Source organism: Salvelinus alpinus, chromosome 10 (genome assembly GCF_045679555.1).
Source record: "Salvelinus alpinus chromosome 10, SLU_Salpinus.1, whole genome shotgun sequence".
Classification (NCBI taxonomy): Eukaryota; Metazoa; Chordata; class Actinopteri; order Salmoniformes; family Salmonidae; genus Salvelinus; species Salvelinus alpinus.
The window spans coordinates 40,783,625-40,800,708 of record NC_092095.1 but is presented as its reverse complement, the minus strand read 5'-3'; the positions used below and the strand labels follow the sequence as shown (position 1 = coordinate 40,800,708).

Genomic DNA, 17,084 nt, shown 5'->3' with positions numbered 1-17,084 from the left:
TCGTTGTTCTGTCGAAATATTTTAAACGCATATTTCGCCATTTTGTTTGTTATCGCGTCACTTGGCGAACCCTGTATTGAAAAGTAAGGATAATTTAAAAAATGTAAGTCAGCGGTTGCATTAAGAACTAATTTGTCTTTCGATTCCTGTCAACCCTGTATTTTTTAGTCAAGTATATGATTAGCTTTCAATTAAACTAGATCACTCTGATAGATGACGTCAGACATATTGAGGCTTGATTTCCTAGTATTTTTATTGTGTAACCACGGTTTTGTATGGCTAAATATGCACCTTTTCGAACAAACTGTATATGTATGTTGTAAAATGATGTTACAGGAGTGTCATCGGAAGAATTCTGAGAAGGTTAGTGAAAAAATTAATATATTTTGGCGGTGATTACGTTATAGCGCTCTTTGGCTGGAATCGATGCTCTGGTAACGTTTTCACATGTGGTATGCTAACTTATCGATTTATTGTGTTTTCGCTGTAAAACGCTTAGAAAATCTGAAATATTGTCTGGAATCACAAGATCTGGGTCTTTCCATTGCTATGCTTTGTCTATTCTTATGAAATGTTTTATTAAGAGTAAATTGGTCATACACGTTGCTCTCTATAGTAATTCTAGTCGTCTTGTGATGGTAGGTGCAATTGTAAACTGTGATTTCTACCTGAAATATGCACTTTTTTCTAACAAAACCTATCCTATACCATAAATATGTTATCAGACTGTCATCTGATGAGGTTTTTTATAGGTTATTGGCTATCAATATCTTAGTTTAGCCGAATTGGTGATAGCTACTGGTGGAGAGAAAAAATGGTGGACAAAGAAATTGTGTATTTTGCTAACGTGTTTAGCTAATAGATTTACATATTTTGTCTTCCCTGTAAAACATTTTAAAAATCTGAAATGGTGGCTTTATTCACAAGATCTGTATCTTTCATCTGGTGTCTTGGACTTGTGATTTAATGATATTTAGATGCTACTATCTACTTGTGAAGCTATGCTAGCTATGCTAATCAGTGTGTGGGGGGATGGGGGGGGATCCCGGACCCGGGGTAGAGGCTCGTTAGAGGTTAAGGACATATTCAATCAATCCTTATCTGCTGTTCCCACATGCTTCAAGAGGGCCACCATTGTTCCTGTTCCCAAGAAAGCTAAGGTAACTGAGCTAAACGACTACCGCCCCGTAGCACTCACTTCCGTCATCATGAAGTGCTTTGAGAGACTAGTCAAGGACCATATCACCTCCACCCTACCTGACACCCTAGACCCACTCCAATTTGCTTACCAACCCAATAGGTCCACAGACGACGCAATCGCAACCACACTGCACACTGCCCTAACCCATCTGGACAAGAGGAATACCTATGTGAGAATGCTGTTCATCGACTACAGCTCAGCATTTAACACCATAGTACCCTCCAAACTCGTCATCAAGCTCGAGACCCTGGGTCTCGACCCCGCCCTGTGCAACTGGGTCCTGGACTTCCTGACGGGCCGCCCTCAGGTGGTGAGGGTAGGTAACAACATCTCCACCCTGCTGATCCTCAACACTGGGGCCCCACAAGGGTGCGTTCTGAGCCCTCTCCTGTACTCCCTGTTCACCCACGAATGCGTGGCCATGCATGCCTCCAACTCAATCATCAAGTTTGCGGACGACACTACAGTGGTAGGCTTGATTACCAACAACGACGAGACGGCCTACAGGGAGGAGGTGATGGCCCTCGGAGTGTGGTGTCAGGAAAATAACCTCACACTCAACGTCAACAAAACAAAGGAGATGATTGTGGACTTCAGGAAACAGCAGAGGGAGCACCCCCCTATCCACATCGACGGGACAGTAGTGGAGAAGGTGGAAAGTTTTAAGTTCCTCGGTGTACACATCACAGACAAACTGAATTGGTCCACCCACACAGACAGCGTTGTGAAGAAGGCGCAGCAGCGCCTCTTCAACCTCAGGAGGCTGAAGAAATTTGGCTTGTCACCAAAAGCACTCACAAACTTCTACAGATGCACAATCGAGAGCATCCTGTCGGGCTGTATCACCGCCTGGTACGGCAACTGCTCCGCCCACAACCGTAAGGCTCTCCAGAGGGTAGTGAGGTCTGCACAACGCATCACCGGGGGCAAACTACCTGCCCTCCAGGACACCTACACCACCCGATGTCACAGGAAGGCCATAAAGATCATCAAGGACAACAACCACCCGAGCCACTGCCTGTTCACCCCGCTATCATCCAGAAGGCGAGGTCAGTACAGGTGCATCAAAGCAGGGACCGAGAGACTGAAAAACAGCTTCTATCTCAAGGCCATCAGACTGTTAAACAGCCACCACTAACATTTAGTGGCCGCTGCCAACATACTGACTCAACTCCAGCCACTTTAATAATGGGAATTGATGGAAATTATGTAAAAATGTATCACTAGCCACTTTAAACAATGCCACTTAATATAATGTTTACATACCCTACATTACTCATCTCATATGTATATGTATATACTGTACTGTATATCATCCACTGCATCTTGACATCTTTATGTAATACATGTATCACTAGCCACTTTAAACTATGCCACTTTATGTTTACATACCCTACATTACTCATTTCATATGTATAGACTGTACACTATACCATCTACTGCATCTTGCCTATGCCGTTCTGTACCATCACTCATTCATATATCTTTATGTACATATTCTTTATCCCTTTACACTTGTGTGTATAAGGTAGTAGTTGTGGAATTGTTAGGTTAGATTACTTGTTGGTTATTACTGCATTGTCGGAACTAGAAGCACAAGCATTTCGCTACACTCGCATTAACATCTGCTAACCATGTGTATGTGACAAATAAAATTTGATTTGATTTGATTTGTTGGTCCAGCACATGAATACACACACATTTTAAATGTCACAGCTTGTGTAAATTGGTTCCAGAAACACCCAAATCCAAATAATTTCATGCCCCGTGATGAGGTTTGTGGCAAGGCAGTGGAATCTTTATCAGAGGCACAGTATATTCCAGTTCAGAGGTTTATGTAGTGCTGTGCATATTGCCGGTATGCAGTTTGCAAGGACTACAGAGACAGTAACTGTGGTAGTACCAGTGTCAAGCAGTGCTGCTTTTTAGGCATTAGGCTACTTGGAGGTGAAATTATAAGTAATCAAAGGGCCTTGCATTGGAAGTTTGAGAGTAAACCAACTGTTTATTTCTTACATTTTAGCAGAAAAATACTAGTGATTATTCATTGTTGTTTGTGTATATTTTGTAAAGTCTACTTGTATCCGTTTTTGATATGAAACTGCATTGTACTGTAAAACTTCTTGACGTGTTTACAGTAAATACAATTAGACAGTCTGCCTTTTTAGCTTGGCCTAATAAAGCCAACTTTATTGTTATCCTTTGTTTTATGTTCTTTGAATCATGCATTTTGTTAGTTTGTTATCTTTCATTTTATGGTTTTACGTTAAAGTGTGACAATAAAGTTTAGGTTGAAGTTAGATTTTATATTGGATCATGAAATGATTAAATGACAATAGTTGTATGGATATGGATTCCAATAGACTATTAAGTTATCTTCCTTATTAAGACGATATTAAAATATATCAACTAATTTGAAAGACTAGGCTACTATGCACAGTTTTGGAGAAGATGGCTGCTGAACTAATCAGGTTGAACGGGGACAATGGCCAAAGTGTTAAGAGTTATTAGCATATTGGAAGATCCATGTCCTTTCAGAGCTGATTACACAGACTGATGAAGTTCACAGAAATTCCAAACTCATGACTGTTGAGATCTGTTTTCATCTTTACTTGTCAAAACTTAGGAAACATGCCATTTTATGCATTGTGGGCTGGGTTACAATCCTGGATGGGAGACCAAAGGGTAGCTGTAGATATAGAAATGATCCAGTAGAAGATGCTGCCCAGCCTCTAGTTTTTTTTCTGAAGTGGATATAATGTGGAAGATCTGAAGTTGTTTTAAAGGTACACATTCAATATATTTTTTACAAGGTTTGTCTGTTGAAATGTGGTTATCATGATGACATAATCCTGTGGTTTAAATTTCACCCTCAATAAAATGTTGATGACCAAGATACAATATGTTGACAAATGATGTTGAAACAATGTTGATTCAACCAGTTTGTGCCCAGTGGGTACTTGTTGGTATGTGGGATTATCTCAACTGGTTAGCTTGTTGTCTTTTGTCTGTATGTGCATTGGAATGTGTGTAGTTGACCATGACCATTTTTATGCTGTCAGATTTGCCAGCTGTGCTGCTCAGCAGGAAATAAACAAATGTCGGTGTCAACTGTCTTCCTAAGAACCTCAAGATTGACCTAAGAGTTAGCGTCGGAAAACATAAAAAGAGAGAACTGCTGATGGGGAGTTTGAGTAGTTGAAGATGTGTGTGCAGGGGGTAGCGCTCTCTCTCTTTCCACAAATAGGGAAGTAGGAGAGGCGGTCTGAAAAATGGGGGTTGGCTCATCAGTGCCAGGCCTCATATTTGCAATTAGTGAGGAGGGTAAGTTTTTGATAAAATCTCAACCCTTATTCTTTGCTCAAGAGGACTTAATCACATTTTTATGTAGGTGTGTTTGTCTGATAATCACTGTTTTTCGGGGCATGCTTCCCCCAATCAAATCTTTATAGCACTCTCTCTGCAATTGATTTGTAACAGTCACAGTCTTGGGCACCATGGCGATGATGGAGCATGGAGCTAATGACCATACATTGGGAGATTGCGATGGGAGCGTGATAAAGACGTGTCGTCTGTCGTTTGTGATCCGCTCTAATGGCTGTCCTCTATTTTAACTTCAGCTGCTGCTGGGGAAACAAAATGAAGCCCAGGCCCCTCGGCGGACGGTAATCTCGTCTCCCAGCGGTATAGTTGACTTCTTGATGTACAGTATAAAGATTATTAGAAGGCTGGGATTGGGAATCAGTCATTACAGTAATTTAAAGGCTTCGGTTCGGTTGGCTATAATCACAGATGCAATTTAGATTTCTTACTTTTTAAAGTTTTGCGATTTAATGATACAAAAATAATGAAAACGCTGGCAGATCCACTAAGAAAACATCCAGATTCGGCTGTAACTACTGTACGCTCTGTGGCTCACAATCAGTGGAGTGTAGACATATATTCTAAATCAGAAGTGTCTGTGTGGCACTAATGTGATTAGCTGTGCTGAAATCAAAGGTCAGTCAGACTAGGAGATACACAACAGTGAAAATACCAATTAAGTGTTTGTAAAAATGTGGTTTTCAAATTGTGCTTAATGTAATAGTTTTTTAATTGACGTTCACAGTCACACTTTTGGAACTGATTTTCAGAGCTAGGCTATCACTTTGACAGCGGTCTAGGCGACACTCGCAAAATATACTGAACAAAAATATAAATGCCACATGCAACAATTTAAATGATTTTACTGAGTTACAGTTCATATAAGGAAATCAGTCAATTGAAATAGATTCATTAGGCCCTAATCTATGCATTTCACATGACTGGGAAGAGGCACAGCCATTGGTGGGCTTGGGAGGGCATAGGACTACCTACTTGGAAGCCAGACCCACCCATTTGGGAGCCAGGCCCAGCCAATCAAAATATATTTTCCCAGTGGTGTAAAGTACTGAAGTAAAAATACTTTAAAGTACTGCTTAAGTAGTTTTTTTAGAAATGTGTGCTTTACTATTTATAATTTTTACAACTTTTACTTTTACACTACATTCCTGAAAAAATATTGTAGTTTTTACTGCATACATTTTCCCTGACACCCAAAAGTACTCCTTACATTTGGAATGCTTAGCAGGACAGGAACATGGTCATGTACTTATCAAGATCACTTCCCTGGTCATCCCTACTGGCTCTGATCTGGTGGACTCACTAAATGCAAATACTTTGTTTATAAACTACATCTGAGTGTTGGAGTGTGGCCCTGGCTGTCCGTACATTTTTTAAACAACAAAATGGTGATGTCTAGTTTGCTTACTAAAAGGAATTTGAAATGATTTATACTTGTACTTTTACTTTTGACTCTTAAGTATATTTTAGCAATTACATTTACTTTTGAGTAGTATTTTACTGGGTGACTTTCACTTTTACTTAAGGCCTTTTCTATTAAGGTATCTTTACTTTTACTCAATTATGAAATTTGGGTACTTTTTCCACGGATCACTGGTCTCAGACGATACAGCAGGTGAAAAAGCCGAATGTGGAGGTTCTAGACTGGCATGGTTACACGTGGTCTGCGGTTCTGAGGCCAGTTGGACGTACAGCCAAATTCTCTAAAACAATGTTGAAGGCAGCTTATGGTAGAGAAATTCACATTAAATTCTCTGGCAACAACTCTGATGGACATTCCTGCAGTCAGCATGTCAATTGCATGCTCCCTCAAAACTTGAGGCATCTGTGGCATTGTGTCGTTTGACAAAACTGCACATTTTAGTGGCCTTTTATTGTCCCCACACAAGGTGCACCTGTGTAATGATCATGCAGTTTAATCACCTTCTTGATGTGCCACACCTGTCAGGTGGATAGATTATCTTGGCAAATGAGAAATGATCACTAACAGTGATGTATACCATTTTCTGCACAACATTTGAGAGAAATAAGCTTTTTGTGCTTATGGAACATTTCTGGGATCTTTTATTTCAGCCCATGAAACATGGGACCAATCATTTACATGTTGCGTTTAGATTTTTGTTCAGTATTGACATATATTTGATTTCTACAGTACCTGTTAATTAAAGGATATAAAACACTAGGCCTTGGTCTACAGGTGTATGAAGGCCACATCACTATGCAAGCCAGCGTAATGTGACTTGCAGGCATGATGTGACTAGCGCCCATACAGTATTGAATCAGCTGTTGTTGCTGTTGGCACTGTGATCCTACCTAGGACATTGGCTGAGTCAAAAATGGCAACCTGGTCAGAAGTAGTACACTAAACTCTTAGAGACAAAAAGGTGCTAAGTAGAACCATATAGGGTTCTTTGGTTTGTCCCGATAGGGGAACCCTTTTCTGGCTAGGGTTCTACCTAAAACCTTTTTATCTTCTAAAGGTTCTTCCTAGAACTTTCTATGAACTGTTTTACTAAGAACCCTTTAATCTTCCTATAAGGAAGGGTTCTTCCTTATAGCTTCCATCAGCCTTATTATCCAATACAATTAGACTCTTTATGACAATACATTACACATACGATAAGGAATTCTTTGAGGGTTTATTTTGATGTATAACTATACCCTAACACAGTGGTGTTAGTAAACTCATGGTTCACAGGTCACATCAGGCCTGCAAGTCACATTATGCTGGTTTGCATAGTGATGTGTAATTCCTATTGAAATCCAGCCCGATGGAGTATATCCAACAATTGGAACTTTTAATCACTCGCAACCTGCATTCAGAATGAGGGTTGGGAAGATTGATTAATGGAACTACCTAAATCATCTAAACTGGAACAACCATTTCAGTAACGTGTGCAAAAACTACTAACAGAAAATGTACGTTATTTTTCTTTGTGTAGTATAATATTAATCAACCAATCAATGCAAAAACAAAGGTATTGAAATAACAATTCTGAAAATTAACCTGCAATTGAGCAAGCTGGGAAATATGACAATAATGGGCGTGGTTTTGAGTGTTTTACTCTACACAGTAAAAATGACACAATCACACTCAACTCTGGGGTTCTTTTACACCACTGAGTTTTAATTTAACTCCTTAGTCAACACCAGAAATGTTACACTGAAAAATGAACACTAGGTTATACTGGCAAATTTGCTTTGTACCATACTAAGGCCTTGCCGGTTCACTCATCCTTCGTTGTATGCTCCTACTGTCTACTCAATAAAATCAAAGATAATACTAGTTTGAAAGACATAAATTATGGCAAAGATATCAACCATGTCAGTACTGAATGTAAAACGATTAAGGGAATACTAGATATATATTCCCATATAGGTACAGTTTAAAACATTCTGATGCCTATATTTTTTATTAACTTTAACATCAGGAATGTTCCTTCCAAAGAATGCTTGCCTTCCAGTAATCATCCAATAACCTTTCTTCCAAAAACAGTTCTTAAGATGTTAAAGGTTCTAGGTAGAACTTTTTGCCTTACAAAGAACCCTCGTCTTCCAAAAAGGGTTCTTCAGATGAAAACAGTTATTGGTAGAATCCCATCCCTCTGCAAAGAACCCTTTTCAAACACTTTTTTTCCAAGAGTGTAGATAAGGAATAGAGTTCCATTTGGGATGCACACGGTGTTCTAGAAGGTTTCTGATCCGTCCTGATCATTGATGGGACAGGAGCCCCAGACTGACTGGAGGTGTACTAATCCAAATGGCCTCAGAGAAAAGGTGAGAAAAATCAATACATCTTTCACCATCTCTCTCTCTCTCTAGCTCTCTCTTGATCTTAAGCTTGAGCCTTGTCTGTCTGTCTCACTCACACAAACACACACGTTTATTATTCACATAGTTTCCCAGGGATTTGGGAAAGGGTCTACAGTAAACTTCTGAGTGCACATACTACATTGATAACTAGCTGTAATATTACTGTAACTGGGTTTGGGCTTTTGTAAGGAGCAAATCTTGTAGGGCTAGCTCTTTTCTGTATTACAAACAGGAAATGACACGAGCTGTGACAGTCTATTTTATTTTGTTCTAAATTACCACTCAATGGGTAATGAGCATTCAGAACCCAGCAAGTGCAGAGCTCAGCTTTTTCTTTGTAAAGAATGGAGGGAAAAAGCAATTTAACTAAAACCCTTATTTCACTTTTTCCACTGTTGTATCATTAAATATAAGACAGTTGCCTGATTCTGTCACAGCACAATCCATTTATAGCAGTATGAATAAAACATTTAGACACCTTTTTGTAGAGGTTGGCATTTTGCTCTGCAAATGACCATAGAATAAGTCACACAAGAGGGGGTTGTTTCCTCTTAGTCTGGTTCTAAGCACACAATCTGTCAAAAGCCATTTACAACATCTTTCAAACTACAGTAGTAGGTAGTTAAGTCGTTTACCTTAACATATTTACGTATTTAGCTAATCGCCAATTGGGTAGCATTACGTGCCATTATGAACTATTCTGTCCCGCTTTAAATTACGTGGAGCTTATAAAGGCTTCATAAAGCCTTCATAAAGCGTTCATAAACACTACATACATGTGTCACAAATCATATATAGCCATATGTCATGCTCTATAAAGGGTTCATAAATGTGGCATAACTGTGTGAAATAACCACCAATGTAACATGTGACATAACCCACTGTCAAATTAGACATAAACCTGTGCTTTTAAGAAGGATGACATAAGCATCACTTGATAAAGGCTTTATTAATCATATTTAAATGAGGCTTCACAAAGCATTTATAACCTTGTCATGAATCTTGGTAGAGCATTGCAATGCCAGGATAGTGGGTTCGATTAACCAGGACCACCCATACGTACACATGTATGCACGAATGACTGTAAGTCGCTTTGGATAAAAGCGCCTGCTAAATTGTATATATTATGTAATATCACTCTTAAACATTTATAGGATGGCCTAACCTCTTTCCCTCTTGGGTGCATAGCAAATATTGGATCTGACTTCAACTTCCCCCCAAAACTCAAATTTGTTGCCTAATTCGGATTTTTTTTCCAAAATTACGTTTTCTCAGTTTTTTTCTGGTTTTCCCCCAGTTTTTTCAAACTTCTTTAATAGAACAACAACAAAATTACATTTTCTCTGTTCACAACAATGCATAAACCACATCAGGGGACGGCTTTTGAATTCTTGAAAATGTCTAAGAAACATAATTGTTTTTTGTTTAATTGCCCTTTAATTCAGTGTGCATGCCCTGCACTATTGTTTGGTTAGCGGTGTTTCTGTTGCACAGTGATGAGTTCGCAAAACAAATACCCAGCGAAAAACTAGCAAGTTAAACTTGATTTATTGTAATTTAATTGTTTAATTGTTTATTGTTAGATTACATAGCTACCTCAATAGTTATTTCAATACATTTTTGGTGACTTCAAAGCAACCGCTAGCTAGCAAATTACATTTAGCTAGCTAACAGGCTCAGCTAAATAAAAATCCCACAAGATACAGCCACATCTCATAGTTACGTCATGAGGTTTGTAAATAAAAGAGGAATACAATAATACGAAAAACAAATTGAGTTTCCCATCTCCCCATTTAGAGTATTTCTGGTGTAGCACAGAAACACCCTTATCCAGCTGGTGTGACAAGGGCATTTTCTAACAGACCTGTTAACTTTCTTTGTTGTTACTCTTAACCCATAAGAGTTTAAGCCCTGTCTATGCCAGGGGAGTGGGGTTGGGGGGGGTACTTCTACGCTGTATGGAATTGTTTTAAGAACGTCATACCAAGGATCATTTTACTATTTGATTTTGAAAGTTAAGACCCATTGAAGTATCAAAAAAATATGTATAAAAATTATTTGGCCTTACTGTTATTAGCCCATACAAATGCATTGATTAACATATTCACTACACAGAAAAACAGATAGTCCCCCCCCCAAAAATCCCAGATAGTCCCCCCTAAAAAAAGTGATATAGGACATAGGATATTTTTTTTTACATGTATTCATCCCCTTATTTTAGGCACTAAACTATATTCATACATACAGCGCATTCGGAAAGTATTCAAACCCCTTGACTTTTTCCACATTTTGTTATGTGACAGCCTTAATAAAAAATGTACAAAATATTGTTTTTCCTCATCAATCTACAGAATACCACATAATGACAAAGCGAATATATTAAACATTTAAAACAGAAATACCTTATTTACATAAGTATTCAGACCCTTTGCTATTAGACTCAAAATTGAGCTCAGATGCATCCTGTTTCCATTGATCATCTTTGAGATGTTTCTACAACTTGATTGGAGTCCAACTGTGGTAAATTCTATTGATTGGACATGATTTGGAAAGGCACACAACTGTCTATAAACGTAAGGTCCCACAGTTGACAGTGCATTTCAGAGCAAAAATCAAGCGTTGTCATTATGGGGTATTGTGTGTAGATTGATGAGGGAAAAAAAGATTTAATCCATTTTAGAATAAGGCTATAATGTAAGAAAATGTGAAAGAAGTCTGAATACTTTCCGAATGCACTGTACTTCTATAAATGTTTTAAACTGGAACTGTGGATCTTCAGACGAGTAATGTGAGAGTTGTGAGGCCTCTGGGTGCCCTAGAGCAAAACAACCGACATGCACTTTTTCTTGAGAGTTTCTCCTTTACACAACTTTACACAAGTTGGCAGATCGGCTGTAACGACTTCAGACAAGTCCCAAGACGCTTGTGGGGGTCATAGAGCAAAACAGAGATCACCATCGTGTTTGTTTGTGAGTCTCATCTTTCCAAAGAGGGGTCATAATAGTTGGCCAAATCGTTCAGAACCTAAAGACGATTTTGTGAGAAGACTGATTTTCGGGATGCCTCATGGTCTTAAAAACATCGCTCTAGCTCTGTCAACTTTCACCGCAGATGTGGAAGTGTTACACAGGCGGATGCAGTTGATTTAGACGCATCCACTGCAAAAAGATCTGATGTTTCTAGCTTAAACTGACAGATTTTTCTTGGGATTTTATAAATGCTAATTAGATTTCCGCGTGGCGAGGACATCGACCTTAGGGGGTTCGGAACCAACAGGCAGAAAGGCAAGAAGTATTTGTCCGCCAGCTCAGGGACAAGCTACACTATTCACAGCCCTGTGTAATGTTCAATGTAATTGAATTGCTCGACTTTTTGAAACAACGTATTTGTATTGTTTTAAATTAAACAAATGAAAAAGGGAATATATGGTTTAAACATGTCTTTAAAGCGGGACTGAATATTCAACTTATTATTTGTACTTTGAAAGGTTGTCAACACCCATGTGTCTTTGCACAAGCATTATCATACAGAAGAATAGCACAATACTAATAGCTAGTGTAACAACATCAAGGCACCGTGTGGCTTGCTCTGAGTGACATGTAGACATTCACACCTCCCACTGGACCTGTGGGTGTCTTCCTGGTTGCGTCCCAAATACCACCCTATTTCCTATATAGTGCAGTACTTTTGACCAGGGCCTGTCCGTCTCTACTGAGCATATCTGCATAAGGCCTGTCCTCTGTCTTGCATTTTTCTTTCTTTCTCTCACTCACACAGACCTGTCATTTCCCAAATGCATGGGTCCCCTGAGGAGTGTCACCGGGGATTAAACAATACACCACAAAGGGATTAGGAACACAGTTTGACAGACTGGTCTACACACTCATTCCAAAGTCGGTAACACTTTATAAACCATTTCTAAACTATTTGTTTAGGCCTGTCCTCTGTCTGTTTGTGGAGTGGTTGAAAAATGTGTTTTAATGACTGTAACCTAAGTATATGTAAACTTCCAACTTCAACTGTATACTCTGAACTCTGACATTTCTCGTCCTAATATTTATATATTTCTTAATTACATTCTTTTACTTTTAGATATGTGTATATTGTTGTGTATTGTTGAATATTACTACACTGTTGGAGCTAGGAACACAAGCATTTCACTACACCTGCAATAACATCTGCTAAACGTGTATGCGAGCAATAAAACTTAATTTATGAATCCTTCATGTACTTCATCTGCTTTTTGATGTTACATTAAATTAAAGCTTCAAAAGTCACAAAAAGTGACATTAGCTGATGAAGACCTCAAAAACCCTAGAAAAACGTCATTCATTTCCACACAGGCCACACAGCCTACAAAAATACGCCATTACTAATTTCTCTCTATTCCTCCACAATATACCTCTCCTTCCGCTCCTCCTTTGCAGCTTCCTAATGTCTGCATTTTTCTACCAAGCGCAGTGATGAGAACAATATAGTGTTTGAATGTGAAGAATGAATCTTCCTCTGTCTTGGCTTAATTAAGGGTCATTCTGTCTCCTAGCCACATTAGGACATGGCACACCAATCTCACAACTACATAATTAAATGTTGGCAAGTTTCTCTCCTGCCATCAATAAACTTCATCATCTCTCTCCATCCAAATGTGGCGTGTCAAATTAATGTCTAATAATTTGTATGTTTGTTTTTAACGGCCCTGTTATAATACAGAAATAATTAGCTGTTTATGTTTGTGTTGCTTTCCTCACCATCTGAGTCCAAAATGGCGCCATATTCTCTACTTAGAGCAGTTCTTTTGACCAGTAGTTCACTTTGAAGGGGATAAAGTGCCTTTTGGCACACAACCATAACACTCTCTCTAAGGTAGAGGGATGAAAAGAAGAGTGGCCATTATCTATTAAGCATGATAGAGGCAGCCAGCCAATCAGAGATATCAAAGGATGAGCTGTAGCTCTATGTAATATTAATATAATCCATGGAAGTAATTATTCTTTCATGCAATTAGTGACAAACTGAAAAACTGCAATTATACAACAACGCAGTTTCAATCAGGGTATACTATAACCTTGTACTACTTCAGTTAATACAGACAGAACAACAGAAAACGCTGAGAGAATGTTTTGGTGGCACCTTGGGAATTGTGCGGTTCACTCATGCATTTTATAACGTTAGCAATGCCATGTTTCATCACTAAATAACACCTATAAGGATATGTGTTTTCCTGGTCTGACACTACTACCCAGGCATATGTGATAAAGCCTTGCTTCTGGTTGTCATCCCTGTGATCATAACAAACAACTTAGTGGTGATGCTGAGTAATAATATTTAGAGAATATTAGAGGGGTTTAGTTGTGTGTTTTTCTCACTCTCTTTCCACCTCTATTTTCTGTCTCTCTGGACTGCTCTTGCTTTTATTTATTTTTTATTTTTTATTTTTTCATTCCACATCATGTTCCCGTCTCTGTATTGAAATACGTACATATGTGCGTGCAGTCAGAGAGAGAGAGGAGTGATCCAACTCCCTCTTCTCTCTGAGTGTGGTTGAAGGGATTAGCTTCTGCCCGAGTGCCTAGAATAATGATCACTGCAGCGGAGAAACACATTTCAACATTTCAGGAGATAAGGGGGCCAGGCAATCTGTAAGCTGAGGACATACCAAATAAGCCACGGGAAACTGGTTAAGTAACAGAAAAGTCACCACAGCGATCGCAGACCAGACCTGCTGGGTTGCTCTTGCCCTCTGAGCACAAGGTTACGACTGCCAGTCATCTCTAGTGCCTGCCTCTCAGTCTTTGTGACATCCATAATGTCTGATGTGACAGTCTGAGCCCATAGCTGGTATGACTTGTAGCTCAGATGTACTGTATAGGCCACTAATGGCCCACAGTCTCAGTGGATATAAATAAGAGTTATGTGTTCTCTTATTTTTGATCGTTTTTTTTTATGTATATATTGGCAGTAGGCTAGAAGTTTTATATAAATTGACAAATACATTCAATTCAATTCACACTTTAACTATGTAACATCCATGGAGCCCCTGTGTCACATGCCTCAATTTTGTACATGGGTTCATTCAAACAAAAAAATATGTTCTATTTTTGGAACTGAGAGGTTGCTGTAAAAAGCTCTGTTCCCAATTGAATCTTCCCTAAGAGTCTAAGCCTTGGAATTTGGCCTTACTGCTATTAGACCATGGAAACGTATTGGATAACACATTCATGGCATAACAGATAGACAAAACATTTATCAAAGGGAAGTATGGTTTGAGGTGTCTGATATGCATCTGAGAGATATAGGAAAGCATAAAAAAGGTTCCATGTGTAACCTTGGTCCCAAAACATCCTATACATTTTGATTCCTTTTTTACCGGTCTGTATCTGGTTAGCTTCAGACGAGTCCCGTGAATATAAAACAGAGAACAGGTTAATGTTTGTGAGAGTCTCAGCTTTTGATGGTGGAGTCATATTAGTTTGTAGCTTAAACCGTTCAGACTTGACAGACCTTTTTGTGAGAAGACCTGTTCGGAGTTGGGACGCCGGTGTCAGCAACTTGAGACCAGTCAGTACCGTGAAGCTTGTGCGTGTCGTAGAGCAAAACTGTAGACTTTTTGTGAGAATACTGATTTCGGGATGTGACAAAAACCGCTGTAGCTCTGCCACGGCTGTCTCTAGCTTAACCCGACAAATTTTGATGGGTATTTTTTTATTATTATACTAATTAGATTTCCCCAAAGTGCTAGACAGACGGTGCAAGGGATCTTGTTGATTAATCCTGAATAAAACATGACACATACTCATGAGAAGAACTTGGACAGAGTAGACGTCTTATTGTCTTAACTAAATAAACGAGTGAGATTTAATGTGCAACCCCAATGCCACCCTATCCCCTACATAGTGCACTATTTTTGACCCAAGTCCTACGGGCCTTGTTCAAAAGTAGTGCACTATATAAAGAAAATGGTGCTATTTTGGATGCACTTTGGTTTCAACATAATTAGACAGAACAAAAGCATCCAGACTACCAACAGGGCAAATCCCCTTAAGAATAGAACTGCCACAATGCATTTCCAATAGACAAAACTGCCATGCAGAAAAACACACCACTTTTGACCAGGGCCCTTAGAGCTCTGGTCAAAAGTAGTGCACCATGTTGGACATACAGTAGTGTGTCATTTGAGACACAGCCAGAGCCAAGTTTCCTTGGAATGAAATAAGCTGTTGTTTACAAACATACTGTGAAGTAGAGCAAAACAATACAATACCTTTCCCACGTATTGAGTGTCCTGTCCTATGTGTTCTTCTAAAACAAAGAATTGGTTCCAGATCCAGCCACGTTTAGGCCTGTGATGCACTTCTGTCTCACCATTGGCCAGTTTGGTCTGGTTCTTGGCGATGGTCACTTTGTCTGCTGGGATATGATGGCTAGCCCCATAGCACCTCTGGATGAAGCAAAGGCAGACCAGTATGTGACAAAGACAGGAGGTGGTGGATATCCTCATGGTGGAAAAAAATATCCCAGCGTGCTTTGCGCTATGTGTGAAGGTCCTCCCACCACCGGCACCACCACCGGCCACCGCTGCAGCCTCACGTGGCTGGCGGTTTCGATGGACAGATGAGGGCGGCGCTAAATCCAAACTGGGGAAGGTCTGGTCCGTGCAACGATAGAATCTCTAAGGTTCATGGTCTAACTGTCAATTGAGGAGAATCAAGGCAAGCTTCATTTACATCATGGAACAGCCAGGGTCTAGATTAGAAAACGTACGGACAATGACTTTTGTAGTTTTACCAGAAACTGGAGTTGATTATGGTGACCATTCTGTCTTTCCTGGAAGAGAGAGAGATATAGAGGGATTAATTACATGTCATGAGTTTTAACTTCCTTTAATCCCCTCAAAATAAATTGGAACCCGGCCATAATAATACTTGACACACAGAGGGAAAGTATTTCAAATAGATGACTTTGAATGCAGAAAAGAGGCCTCTATCTCCTAACATCCAGTTCTAAAAACAGAACATTTTGGATGTGGTGAGTCTTTATTTATTCATAAATTGTCTGTGCCTGTGAGGTCAGAGAGATATACTGCACTCTATTTCCTTAACAGTGTGTATGGAATAATAGGGTGTCATACGGGACTCATTATTGAAATTTGCTGTATAAAAGTGCCCAATGAGTTCTGATGATCCATGTACTGTATACAGCCAGAATGGACCTATACTGTAGTGACTCACATAGTACATGAGTTTTACCGCAGTCGGGGGAGTCAAGGAACCTACCAAGAGATGGCGTCTAAGAGCCTGCAGCTGCTGGAGCCTACAGTATGTGAGTACGGAATCCTATATTACAAAGTGGATCTTCCACCACCATTTAAAAAAAAATAGTTTTGACATCCAACACAACCACAAATCTATTATTTACCAAGTAATACACTAGAATGACATCTTGCTGTGGTATATTGAGAGTAAACAAACTTTGATATGAAGTGTACATAGCTACAGTGGCTTGCGAAAGTATTCACCCCCCTTAGCATTTTTCCTATTTTGTTACCTTACAACAAGGAATTAAAATAGATTTCTTAGGGGTTTGTTTACACAACATGCCTACCACTTTGAAGATGCAAAATATGTTTTATTGTGATACAAACTAGAAATAAGACAAAAAAACTGAACTTGAGAATGCATAACTATTCACC

The 17,084-nt window shown here is 39.2% G+C and overlaps 1 protein-coding gene across 3 annotated transcripts in view; it reads right to left on the bottom strand.

Moving 5' to 3' along the window:
- LOC139532053 (cadherin-18-like) overlaps nt 1-17,084 on the bottom strand; it is a 382,969-nt gene that overhangs the window by 124,323 nt on the left and 241,562 nt on the right. For all 3 annotated transcript variants that reach the window (XM_071329163.1, XM_071329165.1, XM_071329164.1), the window contains one exon: nt 15,657-16,219. In XM_071329163.1, the coding sequence (XP_071185264.1) occupies nt 15,657-15,893 (237 nt within the window). In that variant the 5' untranslated portion in view covers nt 15,894-16,219. The remainder of the gene's footprint in view (nt 1-15,656; nt 16,220-17,084) is intronic.